Source organism: Protopterus annectens, chromosome 15.part0 (genome assembly GCF_019279795.1).
Source record: "Protopterus annectens isolate FY-2018-M chromosome 15.part0, PAN1.0, whole genome shotgun sequence".
In the NCBI taxonomy this organism is placed as follows: domain Eukaryota; kingdom Metazoa; phylum Chordata; order Ceratodontiformes; family Protopteridae; genus Protopterus; species Protopterus annectens.
The window spans coordinates 629,320,505-629,341,560 of record NC_056749.1 but is presented as its reverse complement, the minus strand read 5'-3'; the positions used below and the strand labels follow the sequence as shown (position 1 = coordinate 629,341,560).

The 21,056-nt window shown below is 39.1% G+C and overlaps 1 protein-coding gene across 1 annotated transcript in view; it reads right to left on the bottom strand.

Moving 5' to 3' along the window:
* LRCH2 (leucine rich repeats and calponin homology domain containing 2) overlaps positions 1 to 21,056 on the bottom strand; it is a 2,522,829-nt gene that overhangs the window by 832,529 nt on the left and 1,669,244 nt on the right. Inside the window, exon 14 of the mRNA XM_044057297.1 lies at positions 1,507 to 1,575. Within this exon, the coding sequence (XP_043913232.1) occupies positions 1,507 to 1,575 (69 nt within the window). The remainder of the gene's footprint in view (positions 1 to 1,506; positions 1,576 to 21,056) is intronic.

The following is a 21,056-nucleotide window of genomic DNA, read 5'->3' as shown; positions in this document are numbered from 1 at the left end:
GGGCACCGCGCGGCAAGAAAGACTGGAGAAGATGACGTCGGCGGATGCCTTTATACCTCAGCCGCTCTGACGTCGGGGAGGAGGCGACATCAGCCGACGCCGGACCCAGACTTTGGAATCCGGCCGACCGCAGGACTGCCTGAGGCAGGACAACCCATATGTCAGGACTGCAGTTGCATTCTTGAAGGACATCCAGTTATACACTGCTCTACAATCATCAGCATGAAAAAGTCCATAAGTTATGGCTCCGCATGAAACCATGTTATTTCAAAAGTACAATGGCGACAGAGTCAATGATCCAATAAACAGTCAGAGGAGTCTATTCTGAAACATGAAAAACTACAAGCATGTCAGCTCTGTGGTGCACAGAGATAAAGCCCTGACCATGGAGTAAGTGACCCAAGATTAATTAGCAACTCAGGAGCCTACAGGAACTGGCCAAGGAGCATGGGAGTGATAAGCCAATGCTGGCTTGGCCATCTTGTGTGAAAAGTACCAGCTCTGACTTATCACTTAGGAGACGCTTAGGAGCAGCACTTGTTGTTAACACCTATAGAGCACAGGCCTAGGGAGCGTATGCTGCCATTGTCCAGATGAATTGACCAGAGGAACAGCAGGCAGAAGCATGCTCCTTATGGTGGCAGCACGCAATGGAACTTGAGGAGCCACTAAAAGGGAGGATGATGTTCTACTAGGAGAGGACAAGCTAACACACTGGGCCTGTAAGCTGTACCAATCCCCACCTCTCAGCTTTCACTGTTGGAATGATAAGGCTGCCAAGGAAGAAACAAATAAGCCACACAGCTTTTGACTAACCTGAGAATGCCATCTCCCTTCCCTATAAAACAAATAGGCTGACTGGATGCAAGGAGATGAGACACTGGGCAAGGTCCTGCGAGAATGCAAAAATAAATAAATAAATAAAAATAATAATAATTATAATCACAATGCAATTACAAGCTTTCTTTGATTTGTGTTCCTTATTCAAATAACTAACTGCAAACATGCACTTGGCTTTGAAGTTATGAAGTTTAGTTTAAAAACTGGATGTTTCACTCTTCTGTGGCAAGACCTATACAGCATCACTCCACAAAATCACATGAATTCAGGTGTTGTTTCATAACATATACAAACAGGTTTCATTATTTTGTATTTTTCTGTGAGCCAAGCAGACTGAAGATGGAAGGGGGCATCTCTCCATAAAAAGATGAGCTAAAATCAAAGTGACGTGATGACAAACTGAAAGCATAAGTACACAAAAACCAAGTAACTGTTCTAAATTTGTTAATTAAGTGCTCTTAAGAGCTACTTTTTCAATTTCTGGTAGACTGAAGATGGAAAGGACGGTATCTATAAGAGGATAAGCTGAAGTCAGGTAACATGATGACAAACTAAAACATAACCCATACTTCTGGAAAGATACAGCAAACAGCTTACACATGGTCCATGCTGAATTACACACCATAAATTAAACCACAGATCTGAGGGATTAAATATTATGCATACCTTCTGTCAGATCCTGTTGTCTGCTTTGTCTTATCCCTGGAATTCACAGAGTAGGAATGATTAAGTAACCTGCAAAAAGTAAAGCATATATGCATGAAGAAGGAAACAAAGAAAAAAAAAGAATCCTACCCTTGACACCACACATATTTAATAGGTCACAAAAGAGGAAATCCTAAGTTCTGAGCAATCATGACTTTTTTTTTATTTTCAATTACAATAAAAATAAATAAAATAAACAAAGATCATTGTAAGTTTTAAAAACATTACAAAATTCCTGCATGCCTATTTCCAAAAAAATCTGAAAAGTATAATACTGCAATTAAGTATTTTCCTCTCTAAGCAGTACAGCAACTACAATGCAAGTGTTATATTCAAATCATTATGGAAATCTGAAAAGTGCATCTCTATCTATCCAAATAAAAGGTTCAAGACTGTGACAGTTTAATTAACTACAAAATATTAATATCTGAATAAGGATTAAAATAGTTTGGCATGTAATAAAATACAAATCCAAAATAAAAAAGATGATTACCATACACACACAAAATAACACTTTTATTAAAACAATTCACACTAAGTAAGCCAGGGAACCTTGTTGGCTAGGCTTACGTAGGCCCTTGGGCCGATAGCCTAGTACCTACCTATGAACCTATAAGTACTTTCACATTTCCTGGGACTTTAAGCCTTAAGATGTCCCAAGAGGGACAGAAGTGTTTGCTGTGGGTTGTTTTATATTCTGTGTGCTAATGATCACCATCTTTTTGGTTTTAAGTACTTGTGACACACTGGTTTTCACACGAGTCTGAAAGGATTTAATCAAAAATACATACATACACACTGCAATGGGTGAGATATCAGATATGGCTGTAAATATGCATAATTTCATTAAGGAGAAGAAATTATAAAAACCAATGGTACACACATGCATTTGAAGAAAGTGTCAACTCAAGTCAGCTACAACTTAGTCTACCTTCTCTGCTTTCACTCCTTATTTTCATCTTGTACTCACCCATAAATAGGGGCTATTACTACATATATATATATATATATATATATATATACATATATATATATATATACATATATACATATATATATATATATATATATATATACACAGTTTTGGATATTTGTCTGACAACCTTGATTGTATTCATTGTTAACTTCTATTATTCTGAGTGTTAAATAATTGTTTTTCTTTTCATTTATGTTAATGTAAGGTTTATTTGCATTTTATCTTGTGTTTTGTATATGTTTGGAGCTTTTCTCCTCGGGTCTTTGCTGAAAAAGGGCTTTCTGCCCAGAGGGACTAACCCAGTTAACAAATGACAAATAAATAAAATAAATATAAAGTACAGAAGACACGTTTATTAAATGCTACATATACAACTCCTTTACAGAGAATGTGTGTTTAAATGCAAAGTCAGAAAGTAGATGCCTCCTGTTGTAATGCTTTTTATTTACCACTGGTATTGTTATACTGCATTGCAGATGAATGCAAAACAGGGTACTGAAAGACGTACTATCTTTCTCATTCAAATCCCAAACCAAAAAGTACCCTAAGTAACAAGTACGAACAAAAGTGACTATATAAACAACCCGGATGATGTAACATACAGATCAACAAATGCTTTCATATGTAAGTGGTTAGTACAAGTAAACTGTAATACATGCTTATAAACATACAAAACAACCCCTAAACAAAGAGAATTTAAGTGACTAATGAGTGCTAGTTAAAAGTACCCTCAAATCTGCTCAAGATACTATCAATGGGTTTTAAGATGTTACTAACTACTGCACTCAGCAACAAAAAGAAGGCAGACACAATTACACAAGAAAATTCAACTAAACTATTTGGTGGAATCACGAATTAATAAGATGTATGACAGAAAAGAGAGTCTGTAATCACATTTCAAAAATTGCACTATTCATAAAAAAATTGAGCAAACAAAGTACAAAAACTACTTAATTTTTATCAAATATTCCAGTTCAATGTACAAACTGATCTTGATTTTAAAGGATGAAAGCACTACTAAGGTGTTCTTTACATTACAGAAGTGAAAGGGAAAATGTGAATTCAAACAGCTTTATAAATAAGTGATTAAGTGATCATCAGTTACAGGATAAAGTGATTGTACATACAGAAGAATTTTGTGCAGATTTCACAGTAAGCAAACAGCAAACAGAGTGCTACAGAAATGAAGTAAGGAGAATCTTATATAACAATATATCCAATAACTGCTGCTACAATTAAAATTAAAAACTCAGCATCACTTGGAATCAGATAACCTACCTATCCACAATGGGAGACAAGAGCTACAAATGACAGCTATGGATCATTGAGAGTATGAAAAGGTGGAAATCTTTCCCTTTGAATCTTGCAACATTGTCTGATGAGTAAACAACAGCACTTGATTAGAAGTGACACTCCATGTTGCTTATCAAGGCCTTGCTAAATAAATCATTCAGCAGTACTATGCATAGGGAATTCACAACAATTAAATCTTTAAATATCATACTTTTCAGTGGGCAAAACACTAGTTAAGCAATAGGCACAACACGTTAGGGAAGGAGTGACTTTCTATCCTGTTCTGGGTTACTATTAATGCCCAACAAGGCACCATAATGATACCACTTTCTTCATGGATTTATGAGGTACAAAAGTGAGAAAATGACTCTAGATAACCACGTATTATTATAAACTAGTTATTATTATAATGTTATTGTGTCAATAAAAGATTTCAGTAAATGAAAAAAAACATTCTCACTGAAAATCTATAGAAAATGGTAAACAATTAAAGCTTTAAACAGTGTGCATCTATCAATGTCAGAAATATGGTAGTTATATACTTAACACAATACTTAATTCTTTCACCCTCATCTATCCAGTTAGACTGATGGCTCTTCAGTTCGTCACATCCATGCTGGCAAAACTAGTGCTCCAGCCTCAAGCCCTTCAAATTTAGTTTCCCACAAAGCACATGTGTAAAGCTACCTCAGACTAAGTCTGGCATTAAAGGCACAAGAAGATTGTTGCTATTTCTCTAATAAAAAAAAAAAAAAAAAAAAAAAAAAAAAAAAAAAAAAACTTCAGATCCTTCACAGAGACACCTGGAAGGGGGAAGGACAGATGGTGGTCGTATCAAATGGATGAGGATGAAAGTAAACGGCATTATGTTGAGTATATAACTATCATATCCTATTTATCCATCTGTCTAATCAGATAGGTTAGAATCACCAACTAATAAAATATTTGGAAGTTATCACAACAATAGTTCTTTTAGGATAGAGCCCCCAAAATAAGCCAATGACTTCAAAATTAAGTCTAATTTGGATTGTTTGGAAAAAGCATGCATGGAAGACAAAGTTGCTGTAGCATAAATGTATTGACAGAAGAATTCTTTTTTTTAAACATCTTTATTAATACTTCTGACATAGACAAATTTACATTTATATAAAAGTAATCAAACTGTATTAAGTTCACATTTACAAACATACATCAGGTACATTGCTATATCATATAATATAAGCAGCAATACATACATCATTCAGTTCCTGCCCCCCCCCCCCCTTTTCTTTTTGTTTTTAACAAGAAACCTCTTTTTTAAACCATCACTTATGGCACAGGCACTCATATATTTATATAAATGAAAACAAACCACATCAACACAATCCTAGTTGCAAGCACTTTACATCACGAATCATGCTGATACAGTCCCAGTTGCAAACATTACACATCACTCAATCTTCCCAATCATTTTTAATCAAACATTAAATAGCTCATTTAAGTCCTGCCTGCTTTTTAATCCTTATTCCTGACCTGTATGCACTGTTCCCTCAATTCCCATTTTTTCCAATGTAGTTTGCTCTTACCCTTTTCTAGAGATCTCAATTTCAGTTGTTTTATTTCTGTTACTATATTCATTACTTCTCGTATAGTTGGTTTACATTTTGGTTCACATTTTCTAGTAATTGCATTTTTGGCAGCCACCATAATTAAGATACAGCAAGGCCTTACCATGTCCAGACAATTCTGATTCTGTATCATAGCTCAGAAAAATCAAATTACTCATCACAACAACCTGCCCACCCAGCATCTCTGACAGTCCATCCTGCAGGGAATCCTTGAAGTTTGCCAACTCACAGCACTCCTCTTTCTTCCACATCACATCGCGAACATTTGTTGTGTACCTGAGGTATACAAATATCCATGTAAACATTTCCAAGCAAAAATCCTAAATCTTCTAGATTTTCTTACATATTTGGGAGGCATACATATATCCTACCATTGTTTCTTTGTGAATTACTTATCCAATCTCTCTTCCCAATCCCTTCTGACTTCCTCTGATTGATTCTTATACTTATCATGCAATATTTCATATGCTCTATTAATTATTGCATTTTTAATGGCAGCTATTGTTCTACAGACTAACAAAAACTCTGCCAGAGCTGGTCTAGTGTTTAGGACCCCTCTATTTTTTTTCACTTTGCCTATACACTGATATCAATCCTTGATAGGGAAGGCAGTCTGTAACCTGCAGTCCAAATAAATTACTGGAGTCTTCCCATTCTATCATCTTTCCCTCTTGAGTTATCTGATCCCACTACCTTTGCTCCTTTGCCATTTTTCTCCAATAAATTCCAGCCCCTCTTGCCTACTAATTCCAGTCATCCCTATTGGAAGACTTTCCTTTTTCCATTCACATGCTGGCTTAGTTCTTAGTATACTTTCTGCTACTACTTTCTCTCTACTATAATATTATGTATTACTGTTAGTCTCCTTAAAGGCCTGCTACCAAAATCACAGTCTCTCTTCTTGTTTCTTCAGCCCCACCCCCCGTTTCATCAACATTCTATTCCACTCTGAATTACAGCTTTCTGCTTGTACTATGTATAGGAGTCTTAACTGTAGCCTTGAAATAACCATTCAAATCAGGTAATTCCCAACCCACCCTTGTTCTACTGGAAGAACCAGCTTATCTCACTTGACTCTTGCAGTCTTCCCTTCCCAGATAAAAGTTCTTCAGTTCTTTATTAATTGCTATCCACAACTTCTTCTCTGCTTGATAAATCATAACAAACAAAAAGCACCAGGAATGTCAGGAACCAAAACTAAACTGAGAAAAATACAACTTTTAATAGAAAAAAATAATAAAATGGGATTTAGAGTTTTTGTCTATTACAAATACAGACTTCTTCAGAATCAATGCAAAAGTAAAAACCAAGTTTTAAATACCCTTCCACAAAGGTCACCTGATAAAGTCCAACCAATGTACCGCAAAAGTTTATGCCTTAAGCGGCAAGTTAAAAAACAACAGCACACAGAAAATGTATAAAAAAATATTGTCTGAACTTAACTCTTAACATGTAAAAAATATAGTTACAAAAATAGTTCCTATTAAACTATGTATGACTTCAGCCTTAAAATGCTTTCAATAGAAATGTGATCATTAAGTTCAGGCACGTGGTTGGCATTTAACCTAAGTTGCCACTGTAATTCACAAGCTTCTATCAAATCTTCCCATGGACTTCCCCTGGGATTTTTATCGACATGGTCTAAGCCAAAAAACAAAAAGTGATGGTCAGGATGTTGGATAAAATGCATAGCTAAGGGATTATTGGCATTTTGTTTCCTAATGCCCAAAACATGTTCATAAATTTGTTGTTTAAATTTTCTTTGGGTTTTCCCCACATAGAAATTTTTGCATTTCTGGCATTTAGCCAGATAACACCTATAAAATTACAGTTACAGTGAAAAGTAGCTTTAATTTTTTTTCTTATTGACCACTATGGATGTTGTTACTGATATATATTTACACTGGCTGCAAAAACACACTTAGCAGTGCGAAAGTTTTTGTTGGGGGCAAAAAGGCCGGTGGTAATGTCCTGTTCTAAAATATTTTTCAGGGACTTCCCCTTCCAATACATAACAACTGGTCTCAAACCTATAATGTCCTCCAATTTGTTGACGATGGAAACAATTGTCCAGTTTCTCAGTAATATTTCATTAATCAGACCACAGTCCGTGGAGTATTCTAAAGTGAAAGCATTATTATACTTTTTGTCTTTATTAGCTGAGGTACCAAAAAAGTCATTCACACATAAGTAGGAACTTCTAAATAGAGGTACAATACTGCCCTCATGCCTCTTCTGGGTGACAATATTCTGAATACCTGTGACCAAAGGAATGGATAACCCCTGGCACAAAAGATGTCTTTCAAAATATGGCATTCGGAAATTAATTGTTCGTGCTCTGATACTTACACTTTGGTTATCATTTGTTCGTGTTGATAAAAATATGCCTGACCTGTGTACAAGACTAATGGGACAAAAAACACTAAATGCTTATATCTTATTATTCATATCCATACAAGAAAGCTTCCATTTTCTCAGTTTTGGTATTATCTTTTGCTTAGTCTCATCCCACATATCCTTAGCTGCCACATAATAATGTTTAATCTATACTCTTAAATATTTTATCATGTCACCATAAATATGGATATTGCTGAACCAATTCATATGTGCGTACATAATTTACCGCTACTGCCTTTGTTTTGCCTTCATTCATTTTGTATCCCAAAAAGATTTGAAATGGTCTCAAAATGTTCCACAACACTGCAATATCTCTTTCTGGTCAGGTATAAAATATCATCTACAAACACAGCCAGCTTTTCTTGACTACCATATAAATTATCTCCTTGAATTTCTGAGTCCCTTATTTTCTTTGCCAATGGTTTGAAATATAATGCAAATAACAAAGGGGAAAGATGACACTCCTGCCTGTTTCCTCTGCTCAAGCAGAGATTATCAGACAGGACACCCCACATGCATTTTCACCTCCGATCCCTCATATATCCTCCTAGTCAACCTTATAATTTTTTCAGGAAATGCAAATGCTTCCATTGCCCTTCTCATAAAGTCCCAACTTACTCTGTCAAATGCTTTCTCTGCATCAAGACCCACCAACAACAATGGTATTTTCTTACACTCTGCTTCCCTCTGGATCATCAATGTTCTGTTAATGTCAAATGTTTGTCTCCCCTCCACAAAACCACATCTATTCATATCTATATGTTATGGCATTACTTTTGCCATTATTAAGCCATTATAGACATGAACACTTTATAATCATGGTTTAGTATAGAAATGGGCCTGTATGAAGCTGGATATGATGGATCTTTACACTCTTTAGGTATTAAATGTACCACTACTTTCTTCCAGGATGTTGGTACTTCTCCTCCTCTTAAATACTGTTAAAATATTCTATCTCTTTATCAGCTTTTTCCCTCCTAGCTTCCAAACTTCCACAGGAATACCATCTATTCCTGGGGAGTTTCCAGTAGATTGGTTATACATCACAATTTTTATCTCATCTCCTCCTATCCTAAGCATTAGAAATTGAGCCTCATCTACCTCTAACCTTGGCATATTTAACTCTTCCATAAACATTTCCATTCAAATCTTTTCTTGATTTGCATATTACTCTGCTTTATACATACTTTAATAGAATTACTGAAATATTTCCAATACCTATACAGGATCTCGTTACCTTCCTTGTTATAGGTTCCCCAAGCTTGACAACAGCCCTTTCTACTTTCTGTTGCCTGAGTGGTCATGCTAAACGTTTTTGTGCTCATTATCAAAAAACAGTTGCTTAAAACCAATCTTCCTAAACTCAGGTATACTGAGGTAACCCTTTACTTTCTGCTTAGCATTCTGCATTTGATCCTGTTCTTGGATTCCCCTTATTCTACAATACTTAAGCATTTTTAAGTTCCCCATAAATAATCCTCGTTACTTCTTAACCATCGCTACCTTTCTTTTATTTCCACCATATTTTTAAACTGCATTTTAATTTTATCCCAGTCCCTTATTATATAATTTTTATCCTTTTCAACAGTTCCTGAATAATCTCCAGTACCCATTCCTTCAATTCCTCTATGTTCAACTGATAGGTGGGAAAGCACCTGTATCTCAGTTGTATTTCATTAACCTGTGTTTTTATTTTAGTCACTATTGGTGCATGATATGAAATAGTCTCTGGGTGTATATCAAGACCTTCAATTAAATGCACATGTTCCTCAAATGTAAATTCTGTCTAGCCTAGCCCAGTTTTTATATCTTGAGGAATAATATTTAAATTCACTTTGAACACCTACTACTGAGTTCACATCTTCCTTCCGGGGCCTCCTAGACACATCTTCGCTGCTGCAAATCAAATTTCAGTCCCCCAGTAAGTAATATTCCTTTCTGAAAACTGACTATTTCTCCCAGAATTTTCTTAAGCTCTAGTGCAGCAGTTTTAGGTGGAATATAAATACATGCCAGTGCAAACCTGCTCCCTTGCCAGTAGCCCATGAGCCCTAAAAATGTGCCATTATTATCTTTTTTTATCCCATTCTATCACTATTGGAGCTCTTCTTGCAATTAATGTAAGTACTCCTCTTTTTCTTTGTCCCAGATATTACACTCAATAACCATCCTGAAAGCCTTTCTTTATCAAATTCATGTATTCTATTATTTCCAATTGTGTCTCCTGTAACATAGCTGTTTGCACTCTACATTTTTTAATACAGCTCACAATTCTTTCTTTTTTGTGTTTATCTGTGAGACCAATGACATTTAAGGACACTACAGAAAGCATCATTCTACTAAAAAAGCTATTTCCACCTTTTATGTATAACACCTTTTCTGTTAAATGTCTAGTTCCAGCTTTTGTGTTATATGCGTACGCTGTTTGGCAGGTTAAACTTTTATACAGTTGTTTTTTGTCATGTCCAGTTAAGCCTATGTCACATCTTACAAAACTTTTTGTTTTATCGAAAGCTCTCAAAACAAACAAAAACTACAAACTGCCATCAGCCTCCTAAAACCTATTAATTAAATAATAAATTAAACCCCTATTAATTTAATACTAACACACAAAACTATGTATATATTCAAATACTGAAGTTTTACTCTCCTAATAGGAACAAATGTCACAAACAGCCACACACACACACAGCTTTGAGTTAACCTAAAAGAAAGGTTGTCAATGTTAAGATGCAAGGTGCAGCCTGTGTTTCTAGTAAGTGCTAACTGGATTTGTCTTATCTTTATAGCTATCCTAGTCTTTTTAATTTCTCCACATCATTTCGGTTTCTAATACCATGATGACAATGGACCCCATTCCTAAGTCAAAGTACAATTAAAGTTCATGAAATTAGTACTGATTCACTCTGATGTCAGCCAAAAGTGCTCTTCGCAGCACCCACAAAGTGCTTGGTAATGACTCCTCCTGCAATTTGTATGGAGTTACATATATTGGTAACCTTTCTAAATATGACTGTTGCTCCTACTATTAAAACTATCTGGGTATCCTCAGTCTACTTTCTGCTTGCAAATCCTGATATTTTATAATTTGTGTCTGTCTGTACGCAAGACACTGTACGCACTGGGTGTGGCGATTTCAATGATCAATGATATTTTTGTCTTCTTTTCTTGGACCACTATACCCGGTTTTCTAGCATCTACCTTATGATGTCGACTTCATCTGCAGTGCAACAGTCTTGCCACATTATTATGCCTTTTAGTATACAGTCCTTCTGCCATTAGTATATCACAACCACCAATGAGGTGTGCAACTGTTTCCAATTCAATTTTACAAAACCTACATTTGTCTGTTTCTCCCACATGTTCAATGGACTTCGTAAACCAGCATGGAAGTAGCCCACTATCTTGGGCCACCAATATTAACCTTTCATCTCTTGGTTGAATTCACCTCTCCTTAACCATTTCTGCATTAGTTCCTCAGCAACATGAGGTTCTTCCAGAAGTTTTCTATACTTGCAACTATATGTAAGCATTTTCCACATTTCTTACCTTTTCATCTGGTCCTTCACCTTATATTCTTTCTTTTGTTTTTTGGCACATTCAGTTGTTGCCTGACTTTTATCTACTTCTGGTTTGAATTCCATTCCTGCTTGACGCCGATAAGCTTCTGCTAGGTTAAGCAGAGAAGTCATCTGGGAGAGTCCCTGAATGCTTTCAGAGAACATCATCTCCTAGCCAGTTTCTTCTTCTTCTTCTTTTTCCCAAGCCAATCACTCTACGCCAGACTGTAACCAATTTCAATTTACCACACTGTCTCCATGGAGACATGAAAAACAGTCAATTTCTCCTTATCACACTGTTTTCATGGAGACATGAGAACCAGACAGTCAATTTATCTTTATCAGATTGTTTCCATGGAGACATGTGGACCAGATACAAAACTGCTACTAAGCATACATTCATTTGATAGAAAAAAGCCTCATAATACTCAATATTATTTTTCATTTACTTGCTTTCTCTTAACAGTTGTTGCTAAATCAATCGAATGTCCTTAATCCAGTCATTCCCAAATGCAAGTAGAAGAAAAAGCACATACATTTTTCTTTTGTCATGCTCTTTTAACAAGGTTTTTTTATATTACAGTGCCTACATTTCTTAAAATTGATCAAGAAAAAGGAGAGAAGGGAGAAAAAAAGAGCAGCATCTATTTACAATCCCCATTACTCTTAAAAAATAACTGAGAAAACTTTACAGTATGCAAAGAAAGCCATACACCACAAAAATAGTACTATTAAGTATTAGTTATGTACTTACCATAATTTGGTATCTGTGTTGTCCTTTTCTCATTCTGCTTCACTGATAGGTCACATATCCAATTCCCGGATCCAACTCAGCTGCTTTCCTGGCTCAAGTTCCTCCCTTAACCATAATTCTTTGCCCACAGCTCAACCTCCTCAGATCATGTTTGCTGCCCTTACAGAAAGAGGAGGGACAGAAAAAGGAACCAGGAGCTCAACCTGGAAAATAGATTGCAAATAGGCCCTTCCAGATCCTCTAGAACCAAAACATTTTGGAGGGGGATAGATGGGTGAGAAGGTGAAGCAGGATGATAAACGGACAACACATATACCAAGTTATGTTAAGTACATAACTAATAAACCTGATGTCGTCCTCCTCATTCTGCTTCAATGATGGGTTAGAGTCCCCAACTACATGATTTCTTGGGTGGCTTCAAGAAAGGATATGCCAGAGCACTGACACGCCAAAGGATGTCCTGCTCCTGGAGACCATACTAAACTTATAATGGGACAGAAAGGTATGAGACTTAGACCAGGTAGTTGCAGCACAAAAGTCATCAATAGAAATTCCAGATGAAAAGGTCGCTGATGCAGCTATGGATCTTGCTGAATGGGCTTTTGGAAGACTAGGCAACTTCAAACCATTTTTCTAATAAATAAATGATGTGCAACTGGTTATCCACTTTGCTTTTGTCACTTTAGAAACTGCTTGACCTTTATGGTTAGGTGAGAAAGAGACAAATAACTTATAAGATTTTCTGAAATGTTTTTTTCTATATAAAAGTAGAAACATAACTGTCTGTGAATATCCAAGGAATGTAACATATATTCTCCTTTGTTAGAACAGTTAAAAAAGAACACTGGTAACTGAATGCACCGATTTATGGTAGATTCTGTGGCCACTTTTAGCATGAAGGAAGGATTAGGACAAAAGGAAACCCTATCCTTGTGAAAAATAATATAAGGAGGCTTGGACGAAAGTGCCTGCAATTGAGAAACACTTTTTGCTGAGGTAATGGCCATGAGAACAGCGGACATCCAGAATAAATATTTCAAGTCACAATCACCAGTCAGTTCAAGGGGTTTTTGAGTCGCACCTTGCAGGATGCCAGTCAGACCATACAGAGGAGTCAGGTCCTTGATTGGAGGTCTGAGATGAAAAAAGTACAGTTGTGTACCTACCATAAATGTAGATGTTCGAGTGTATTCACTGTTGCAGTCATTACACTTGGGTTATCCTGCTGGCAGACTACCCGCAGTCGGCCTGAATTCCAAAGTCCTGGTCCGGCGTCAGTTGCTGTCGCCTCTTCCCTGATGTCAGTGCGCCAGGGGTAAAAAAGATGCAGCCGACGCCATTTTCTTCAGTTTTTCTTGACCCAGATGTCAGGTGCGACCAAAAGGGTAGGCTAAAAATTCTGCTCATAAAAAAGCATGCACTAGCAAACATTACCTTCATCTACAAGCAAATACACCACACAGGTTGTACAGAATAGAGAAGTACAGATAAGTCCCAGTAAAGAAAGGGGGATGGAGGGAGGGTAACCTGGACTGCAACAGTGAATACACTCGAACATCTACATTTATGGTAGGTACACAACTGTACTATGTTCATCGTGTTTCACTGTTGCAGTCATTACACTTGGGTAGAATCCCAACGCTGAGGTTGGGTGGCTGGGCCTAGATAGAATTAGGAGTGGCTATGAGGCCCTGCAGAACTGCAGTGGCAAAGCCTGCTCTGGATTTAGAGTAAAGAGGTAAGTGGTAGTGCTTTGTAAAAGTGTGCACTGAAGTCCAAGTTGCAGCCTCCAAAATGTCCTTGGTTGGTACTCCTCTGAGGAAGGCTGCTGAAGTGGCTGCTGCTCTGGTTGAGTGTGGCCTAATGCCCTTAGGCACTGATTTGCCATTTTGTGAATAGCAGAAATTAATGCAATGGGCTATCCATTTTGAAATAGTCTGTTTTGAAATAGCTTTTCCTTGCGATCCTGCAGCATATGCCACTAAGAGTTGCTCAGCCTTTCTGAAGGCTTTAGTTTTGTCCAAGTAGAAGCGTATCTGTCTGTGTATGTCCAAAGAATACAGAAGTCTCTCCCCCTTATTCTGTGGGTTTGGATAAAAAGTAGGAAAATGAATGGTTTGTTAAGAGCCACACTGGACACTACCTTAGGCATAAATGTTGGGTTTGTCCTTAGAGAAACCCTATCCGGATGGAAAATAATAAAAGGTTCCACAGCCATTAGTGCCTGTAACTCTGATACTCTTCTTGCAGAGGTTATTGCTAGGAGCACAGCTGTTTTCCATGATAAGTATTTTATCTCAGCTGTATTGGCTGGCTCAAAAGGAGGAAGTGTGAGCTTTTCCAAGACAAAACTGAGGTCCCATGCAGGTGTTTGAGCTCTCCTTGGAGGTCTTATGTTTTTGGCCCCTCTGAGGTACTGCCTTAGCGGTGGATGTGAAAACATAGGTGGATCCGTATTGTAATGAGCTGAAATGGCAGAGGCATGGATCTTAATTGATGAGAAGGATAGGCCTTTGTCCAGCATCTTAGTTAGGAATTGTAAAATTTGAAGAATATTTGCTACAAGCACATCCATTCCTTGTGCCTGGTTCCAAGCACAGAATCTTTTCCATTTTTCTGTATAAGATTTTCTGGTGCTGGGCCTCCTGGCCTCCAAAATAACACCCATAACTGCTTTAGAGAGAGGTGTGTTCTGAATGGTTAAGTTATCAGCCATGCAGCCAGATTTAAGGTTCTGAGTTGGCTGTGTAGGATCTGATTGTTTTGTTGGGTCAGCAAATGAGGAATTTGGGGTAATGTCCAGGCTGGGCCTTGAAACAAGCTCTTTAGGATTGGGTAACAGTGCTGACGTGGCCAGTCTGGGGCTATCAATATAATTTTTGGCTTCTCTTGTCTGACCTTTAGGAGTACCCTGGGGAGGAGAAGCAGTGGAGGAAAGGCATATAATGTAAGGGTTTTCCAGCTGAATAATAGGGCATCCACTTTCCATGCTTGTTTTTGATAAGTCCTTGTGCAAAATCTCTGTAGTTGGCAGTTGTGCGGGGAGGCAAATAGATCTATGTCTGGGCATCCCCATTTCCTTGTTATCATGCTGAAGATTTGTGGATCTAGTTTCCACTCGTGAGGATCCCTGAGATTTCTGCTTAGTTCGTCTGCCAGAGTACTTGTCTTTACTGGCAGAAATTGTACTTGCAGGTGTAATTAATAAATCAATGCTGTGTTCCACAAAATCATGGCTTGTCTGCAGAGGGGGTAGGAATGTGTGCCTCCCTGCTTGTTTATGTATGACATGACTGTAGTATTGTCCATCTTTACCAGCAGTTGTCCTGGATGAAGTAGATCCTTGAAGGCTGTCAGGGCATTCTGAACAGCTAGCATGTCTTTTTGATTGATATGAATATGCATTTGGCTTGCTGGCCATACTCCCTGAATACATTTTCCTGCCATGTGGGCCCCCCAGGCATAATCTGATGCATCTGTTGTTAGTGTTTTCCTGGCCGTGGGTAGAGCGAATGGCTGTCCCTTGTTGTGGTGACAGACCTGTGCCCACCATTGAAACTCCTGTTGCAGGCAGGGAATGAGGGTAATTAATGTTTCCAAGCTGTGGCAATGTTGAGTCCAAACATGTTTTAGATACCATTGTAGTTTCCTCATATGCAGTCTTGCATATGGAATTAGTAGAATGCAGGAAGCCATGAAGCCCAAAGCCTGCAGAATTTTTCTTGCAGATAACTGGGTCTTTGTTGCCAACATTTCAAAGTAAGAAGTCAGTTGCCTTTGTTTGTCTGGCGTGAGATAAGTCATCTGGGCAGTTGTATTTAAGCTTGCACCCAGGAATATTATCTCTTGAGAGGGTACTAGTTTTGATTTATTTTCATTTACCGTGTACCCTAGGCAAATTAGTAATCTTTTTACAAACGCCAGATGCTTCAGTAGAATGTCTTTGTTCTTTGCTTGAATAAGGCAGTCATTCAAGTAAGGGTATATTTGAATTCCTCTTTGTCTGCAAAATGCAATTACTGGTGCCAGGCATTTTGTGAAGACCCTGGGCGCAGTAGATAAGCCAAAGGGCAGTGCAGAGAATTGGTAGTGCATTGATCCAGCTATGAATGTGAGGTATCGTCTGCAATTTTGTCTGATTGGGATATACAGGTATGCTTCTTTTAGGTCCAAAGTTACAAGCCAAGCCTTCTTGCCCAGCATGGGCAGAAGCTGCTGCAGAGTCAACATTTTGAATTTTGGAACATCCAGAAAAGTGTTTAGAATAGACAGGTCCAATATTGGTCTCCAGGCTTTGTCCTTTCTGGGAGTAAAATCTTTGTCCCTGCTCTTGCTGTGGTACTCGCTGAATGGCCCTCATGTCCATGAGGGATGCAACTTGTTTTTGTGCCTCTGCCCATTGATTTTGTGGCAGGTCTGGCATACCTTTTGCCTTTGGCAGGGTGTGAAAGTGGAACCTGTAGCCCTGGGACACTATATTCAAGACCCATTTTGTCCTGGGTGATTATATGCCAATTTTGTGAAAAAAGTTTCCCCCCAAGGGAGCTGCCAAAAGATAAGTGCCTGGTACTGGCAGAGGAAAGTCATTGGGACTGTTTTCTATATGGCTGTGATATGTCTTTTCCGCTTTTGGCGGTAGAAGCACGCCATTGTTTAGGCCTGTATGAGCCTCGGGGCTGGGATCTGCCTCTAGGGCATCTGTATCTGCCTCTTTGTGGCCCGTCTAACACTGGAAAGGACCAATTCTTTGAAGGCCAGTTCCTGCTAAATCTAGGTGGTTGTACCTTTAAGAAATCCTTAACTGTCTGCATTTTCTTCAACACCTCTTCTGCCTTAACACCAAAGTATCATGCTGCAAAGGAGCATCCAATAATTTTGCTTTAACATGATCAGGCAGATTTTGTTCCTTTAACCAATCATGCCTTCTAATGACAGTACCCGTAGCAGCGGCCCTGCAAGAGGCCTCCAGTGAATCAAAACCACATTGCAAAGTATGTTTTCCCAGTTGTTCAGCTGCATGCAATAAATCCTGCATTTCCTTGTTATCTGCACATTCAGAATTTGTCAACATTTTCTGTTTTAGCAATGACATTAAATATTGCTGATATTTAAGCATATGAAACTGACAATTTAAAGCCCTTACAGCCAAGGTAGCAGTGTAAACTTTTTCCCCCATCTGTCCAGTGCCCTAGAATCCCTATCAGAGGGGACAGGGTTTTTTGCAGTGGATGCCTTGACCCCTTTGGGATCCTGAGATATAGTTTCTGGGTCAGCAGCAGGGTTTTTATATAGAAATTTGTGGGAATCTGGAACCCTGTAGTATCTGCCTGGCTTAACCAGTGCAGGGGGTAAAGAGTCAGGAGACAGGCTGGACACTAAAAATACATAATCTACTATAACAGGTGGAATAGCAAGAGGTCTGTGCTGAGGAAGTAAAAGAAAGTCTCTGAGCCTTTTCTTAGATTCTGAGTATTCTTGGCTCTCCCAGTGAAAGTGTTCCCTCGTGGTGTGAAGGGTTTCCCCAAAAGAGTAATCCTCAGGAGGAGAGGCTGAAGGAACAGACTCTTCAGCATCAGAATCCTCATAGGGAGGAATGGAGTATCCCTGTTCAGAAGAGGAATCAGAGGAAATGGAAACCTGATCTGAAGATTCATATTCTGACTCTTGCCTAGGCCTCTTATCTGGAGGGGGATGGGAACCCCTGATCAAAGTAATAAGGTCTTCGGCCATTTTAAGCATCTGTTTTTTTAGGCACGGAAGTCTGTGCAGGAGAAAGCTGTACTTGTTTCTTTGTCTTTAGAGCTGCTTTAGTGTTTGCCTTTGAAGCTTAGGTTGGCTTAACAAATAACTGTGTTGGTCTGAAAACACCCTCAGAAGCAGATGCCTGCTCAGCAGCTCCGGACCCATCTGAGGAAATAGATTCCGAATGTCCAATACCTTGAGTATCCAGAGGCCTAGTCAGCTCCATGTGGGAGTCGGAAGGGGCCTGCGGCACTAAGGTAGCAGGCATGAGGGGCTGCGAAAGCGCCTCACTGAGAACTGGCGACTGGCCTAGCGGAGGCCTCGTTGTCTGTTTTGGACCTCGGATGTCTGTCTTTTTCTTTTTGCTTTTTGTAAACTCCGGTCATCGGCTGTTCCGACGGCATTATACAATTAAATCTTCGGCCAAAGTAATGAAAGGCAAAATCGAACAGACACTTAATAGTGCATTGGTTAAATCTAGCTCAAAACCGACAGCTAGCAACGTCGTGGTCAGGGCCTAAGCAAGGAATACAGTAAGAATGAAAATCCTTATGAGGTATTTGCTTCCCACAAGAAATACAATTGTTAACTTTTTCTGACATCGGTCTGGAGCAAGAAAAAAGTTTCCCCAACGGGGTACTTAGCTTTAATGAAGACTTCGGATCTGAAATTCGGTTTTGAAAATCTCAGGAGTCAGCCAACCAGCACTTGCGAACTGCTTTTGCTTTGGGCACTGCGCGGCAAGAAAGACAGAAGAAAATGGAGTCGGCTGCATCTTTTATACCCCTGGCGCACTGATGTCAGGGAAGAGGTGAAAGCAACCGATGCCGGACCAGGACTTTGGAATTCAGGGCGACTGCAGGTTGCCTGCCAGCAGGATAACCCAAGTGTAATGACTGCAACAGTGAAACACGATGAACATCAGCTTTCATAAAAGCTTAACATAACTTGGTTGAAGCAACAGATCCCGAAAGCAATTCAGAATGAAAATTGGATATGGCAGCTAACTGGAGATTAATAATCACAAAACTAGAACTTTTTAAAATAAAGACTTATGAAATGAAAGGACTGAAGAAACAGGAGCGGAGAAAGGATCAATGTGGTGATGAGCAGCCCAAATAGAGAATCGTTTCCACTTGCATTTATATACTTACTTGGTAGATGCTTTCTGGGAAGCTAGAATGACAGCTTTGACTGGCAAGGAAAACCTGGACCCTCTTGGAATCATGGGAACTGGAAAAAGCAACTGGTTAACTTGAGTAAGGGGAGATTCGGGTGGAGTCCTAGCACAGGGTAAGTGATGATGTCTGGTTTGGGTTCCAGTATCCATGGCGGATATCTCAGGTGAGACCAGCAGAAGGGGAACCACATCTAATGAGGCCAAAAAGGGGGAATGAGAATCACAGTGTTCTTCAACTGTTTGGCTTTCTGAAGAAATTCTGGGATAAGTGCTAGAGAGGGATAGGCATAAAAGAGACCGAGGGGGGGGGTAATCATGGACTACAGCATCTCTTGGGGAACTCCCTGCAGGACGGATCAGAGTGAAATAACAACTGCACTTGTTGGGAGGGGATGCAAAGAGATGGCAACAGGGATGACCCCCAATGGTTGAATACCTTGTTCGCTACTGACTGAGGTACCACTCATGACATATGAGAATGGACCTGCTGAGGCTGTCTGCCAATACACTGGATTTCCCAGGTACATGTGCTTCAAGAAGACAGTGCTGTGAAGAGATCGACCATTCTCAATCCCTCATGGTTTCTCTGAACAGTGGGTATGAACACATTCCTCCTTGCATGTTGATATACCAGATGACTGACATGTTGCCCATGTAAATCGCAATGGTCCTCAGAGGGAAGAGTATCCTGAAAGGCTTGCAATGATAGGAGAACAGCTCTCATCTCCAGGATATTGATATGCAATCTGGTCTCTAAGCAAGTCCACATGCCTTGTACCATCTTCCCTTTATAATGCCTCCTCCACCCCTAGATGGGAAGCGTCCGTGGTTACCGTGGCTATTTGGAGGGGGAAGAATGAAAGGTCTGCCGATGAATAGGTCAAAGTGAATCCACTATTCTAGATGACTTCTACAAATATTGCTCAATCTGATAGAAACAGATAGGAAGAGATGTAGAATTGACCACTGAACACCCAGCGTCCATTGCAGAATGTGCATACAGTATCTGGCTAGAAGTGCCAAGACTATAACAGATGCCATGGATCCCAAGGCCCCTAGAATCAATCTGGCAAGAGGAGAGGCATGAGACCATATGTCTTGGACCTGAAGATTCAAAGTGCTGATGTGATGTTGGGGAAAGGAAGTTACGAGCATAATGGTGTTCAGCTGGGCCACAGTAAATTTCAAAGTCTGCACTGGCAATGGCTGTGAGTTTTCTGTATTTATGGTGAAGCTTAGAAAGTGAGATATCCAGTAGAGATTTGTCCCTGGCCTGAGATAGCCGATGTTGGGTGTGGGCAGTTAGGAGCCAGTCAACTAGATATGGGAATAAATGAAACTCTTGCAGTCGGAGATGAGCTGCAGTCACTGCCATGCATTTGGTAAACACCCAGGGGGCTATGGTTAGACCAAAGGGCAAGATTCTGAAATGGAAGCGATTGACTCCCATGGGGAAGCGCAGGTGACTTATGTAGCACCTGTCTATTTTGATGTGATAGTATGCATCCTACAAGTCCACAGAGAACATCCACTCGTATTTCCTTAGTAACCAGAAGGAAAGACTGTCACCATCCTGAACTTCTCTTTCTTTACATATAAATTGAGTTCGCTTAGGTCTAAGATAAGCCACAGAGCCCATCTTCTTTGGCACCAAAAAGAAAATGAAGTAAGTTCCGGATTGTCTCTGCTTAGCTGGGACATCTTGGATTACTTTCTTTTGCAGTAATTTTTTTGATTTCCAGATCTGCCAACTCCCTCTGGCTGGGTGGAATATTGAGGAGCTTCTTTTGAATTTTTGGAGGAATTAAAGAAAGGGGAATGTAGTAGCCTATAAATATTATGCTTTGCAAGCAAGCATTTGTCATTATAGGTTCATAGGTGTTTACTAGGCTAACGACCACAAGAGCCATTTTAAGCCTAGCCATGCATCCCAAATCTCTGACAAGTTCTAATAACCTTGATAAGTGTAAGCATGGGCCTGGGAGATGAACCATATGTTATA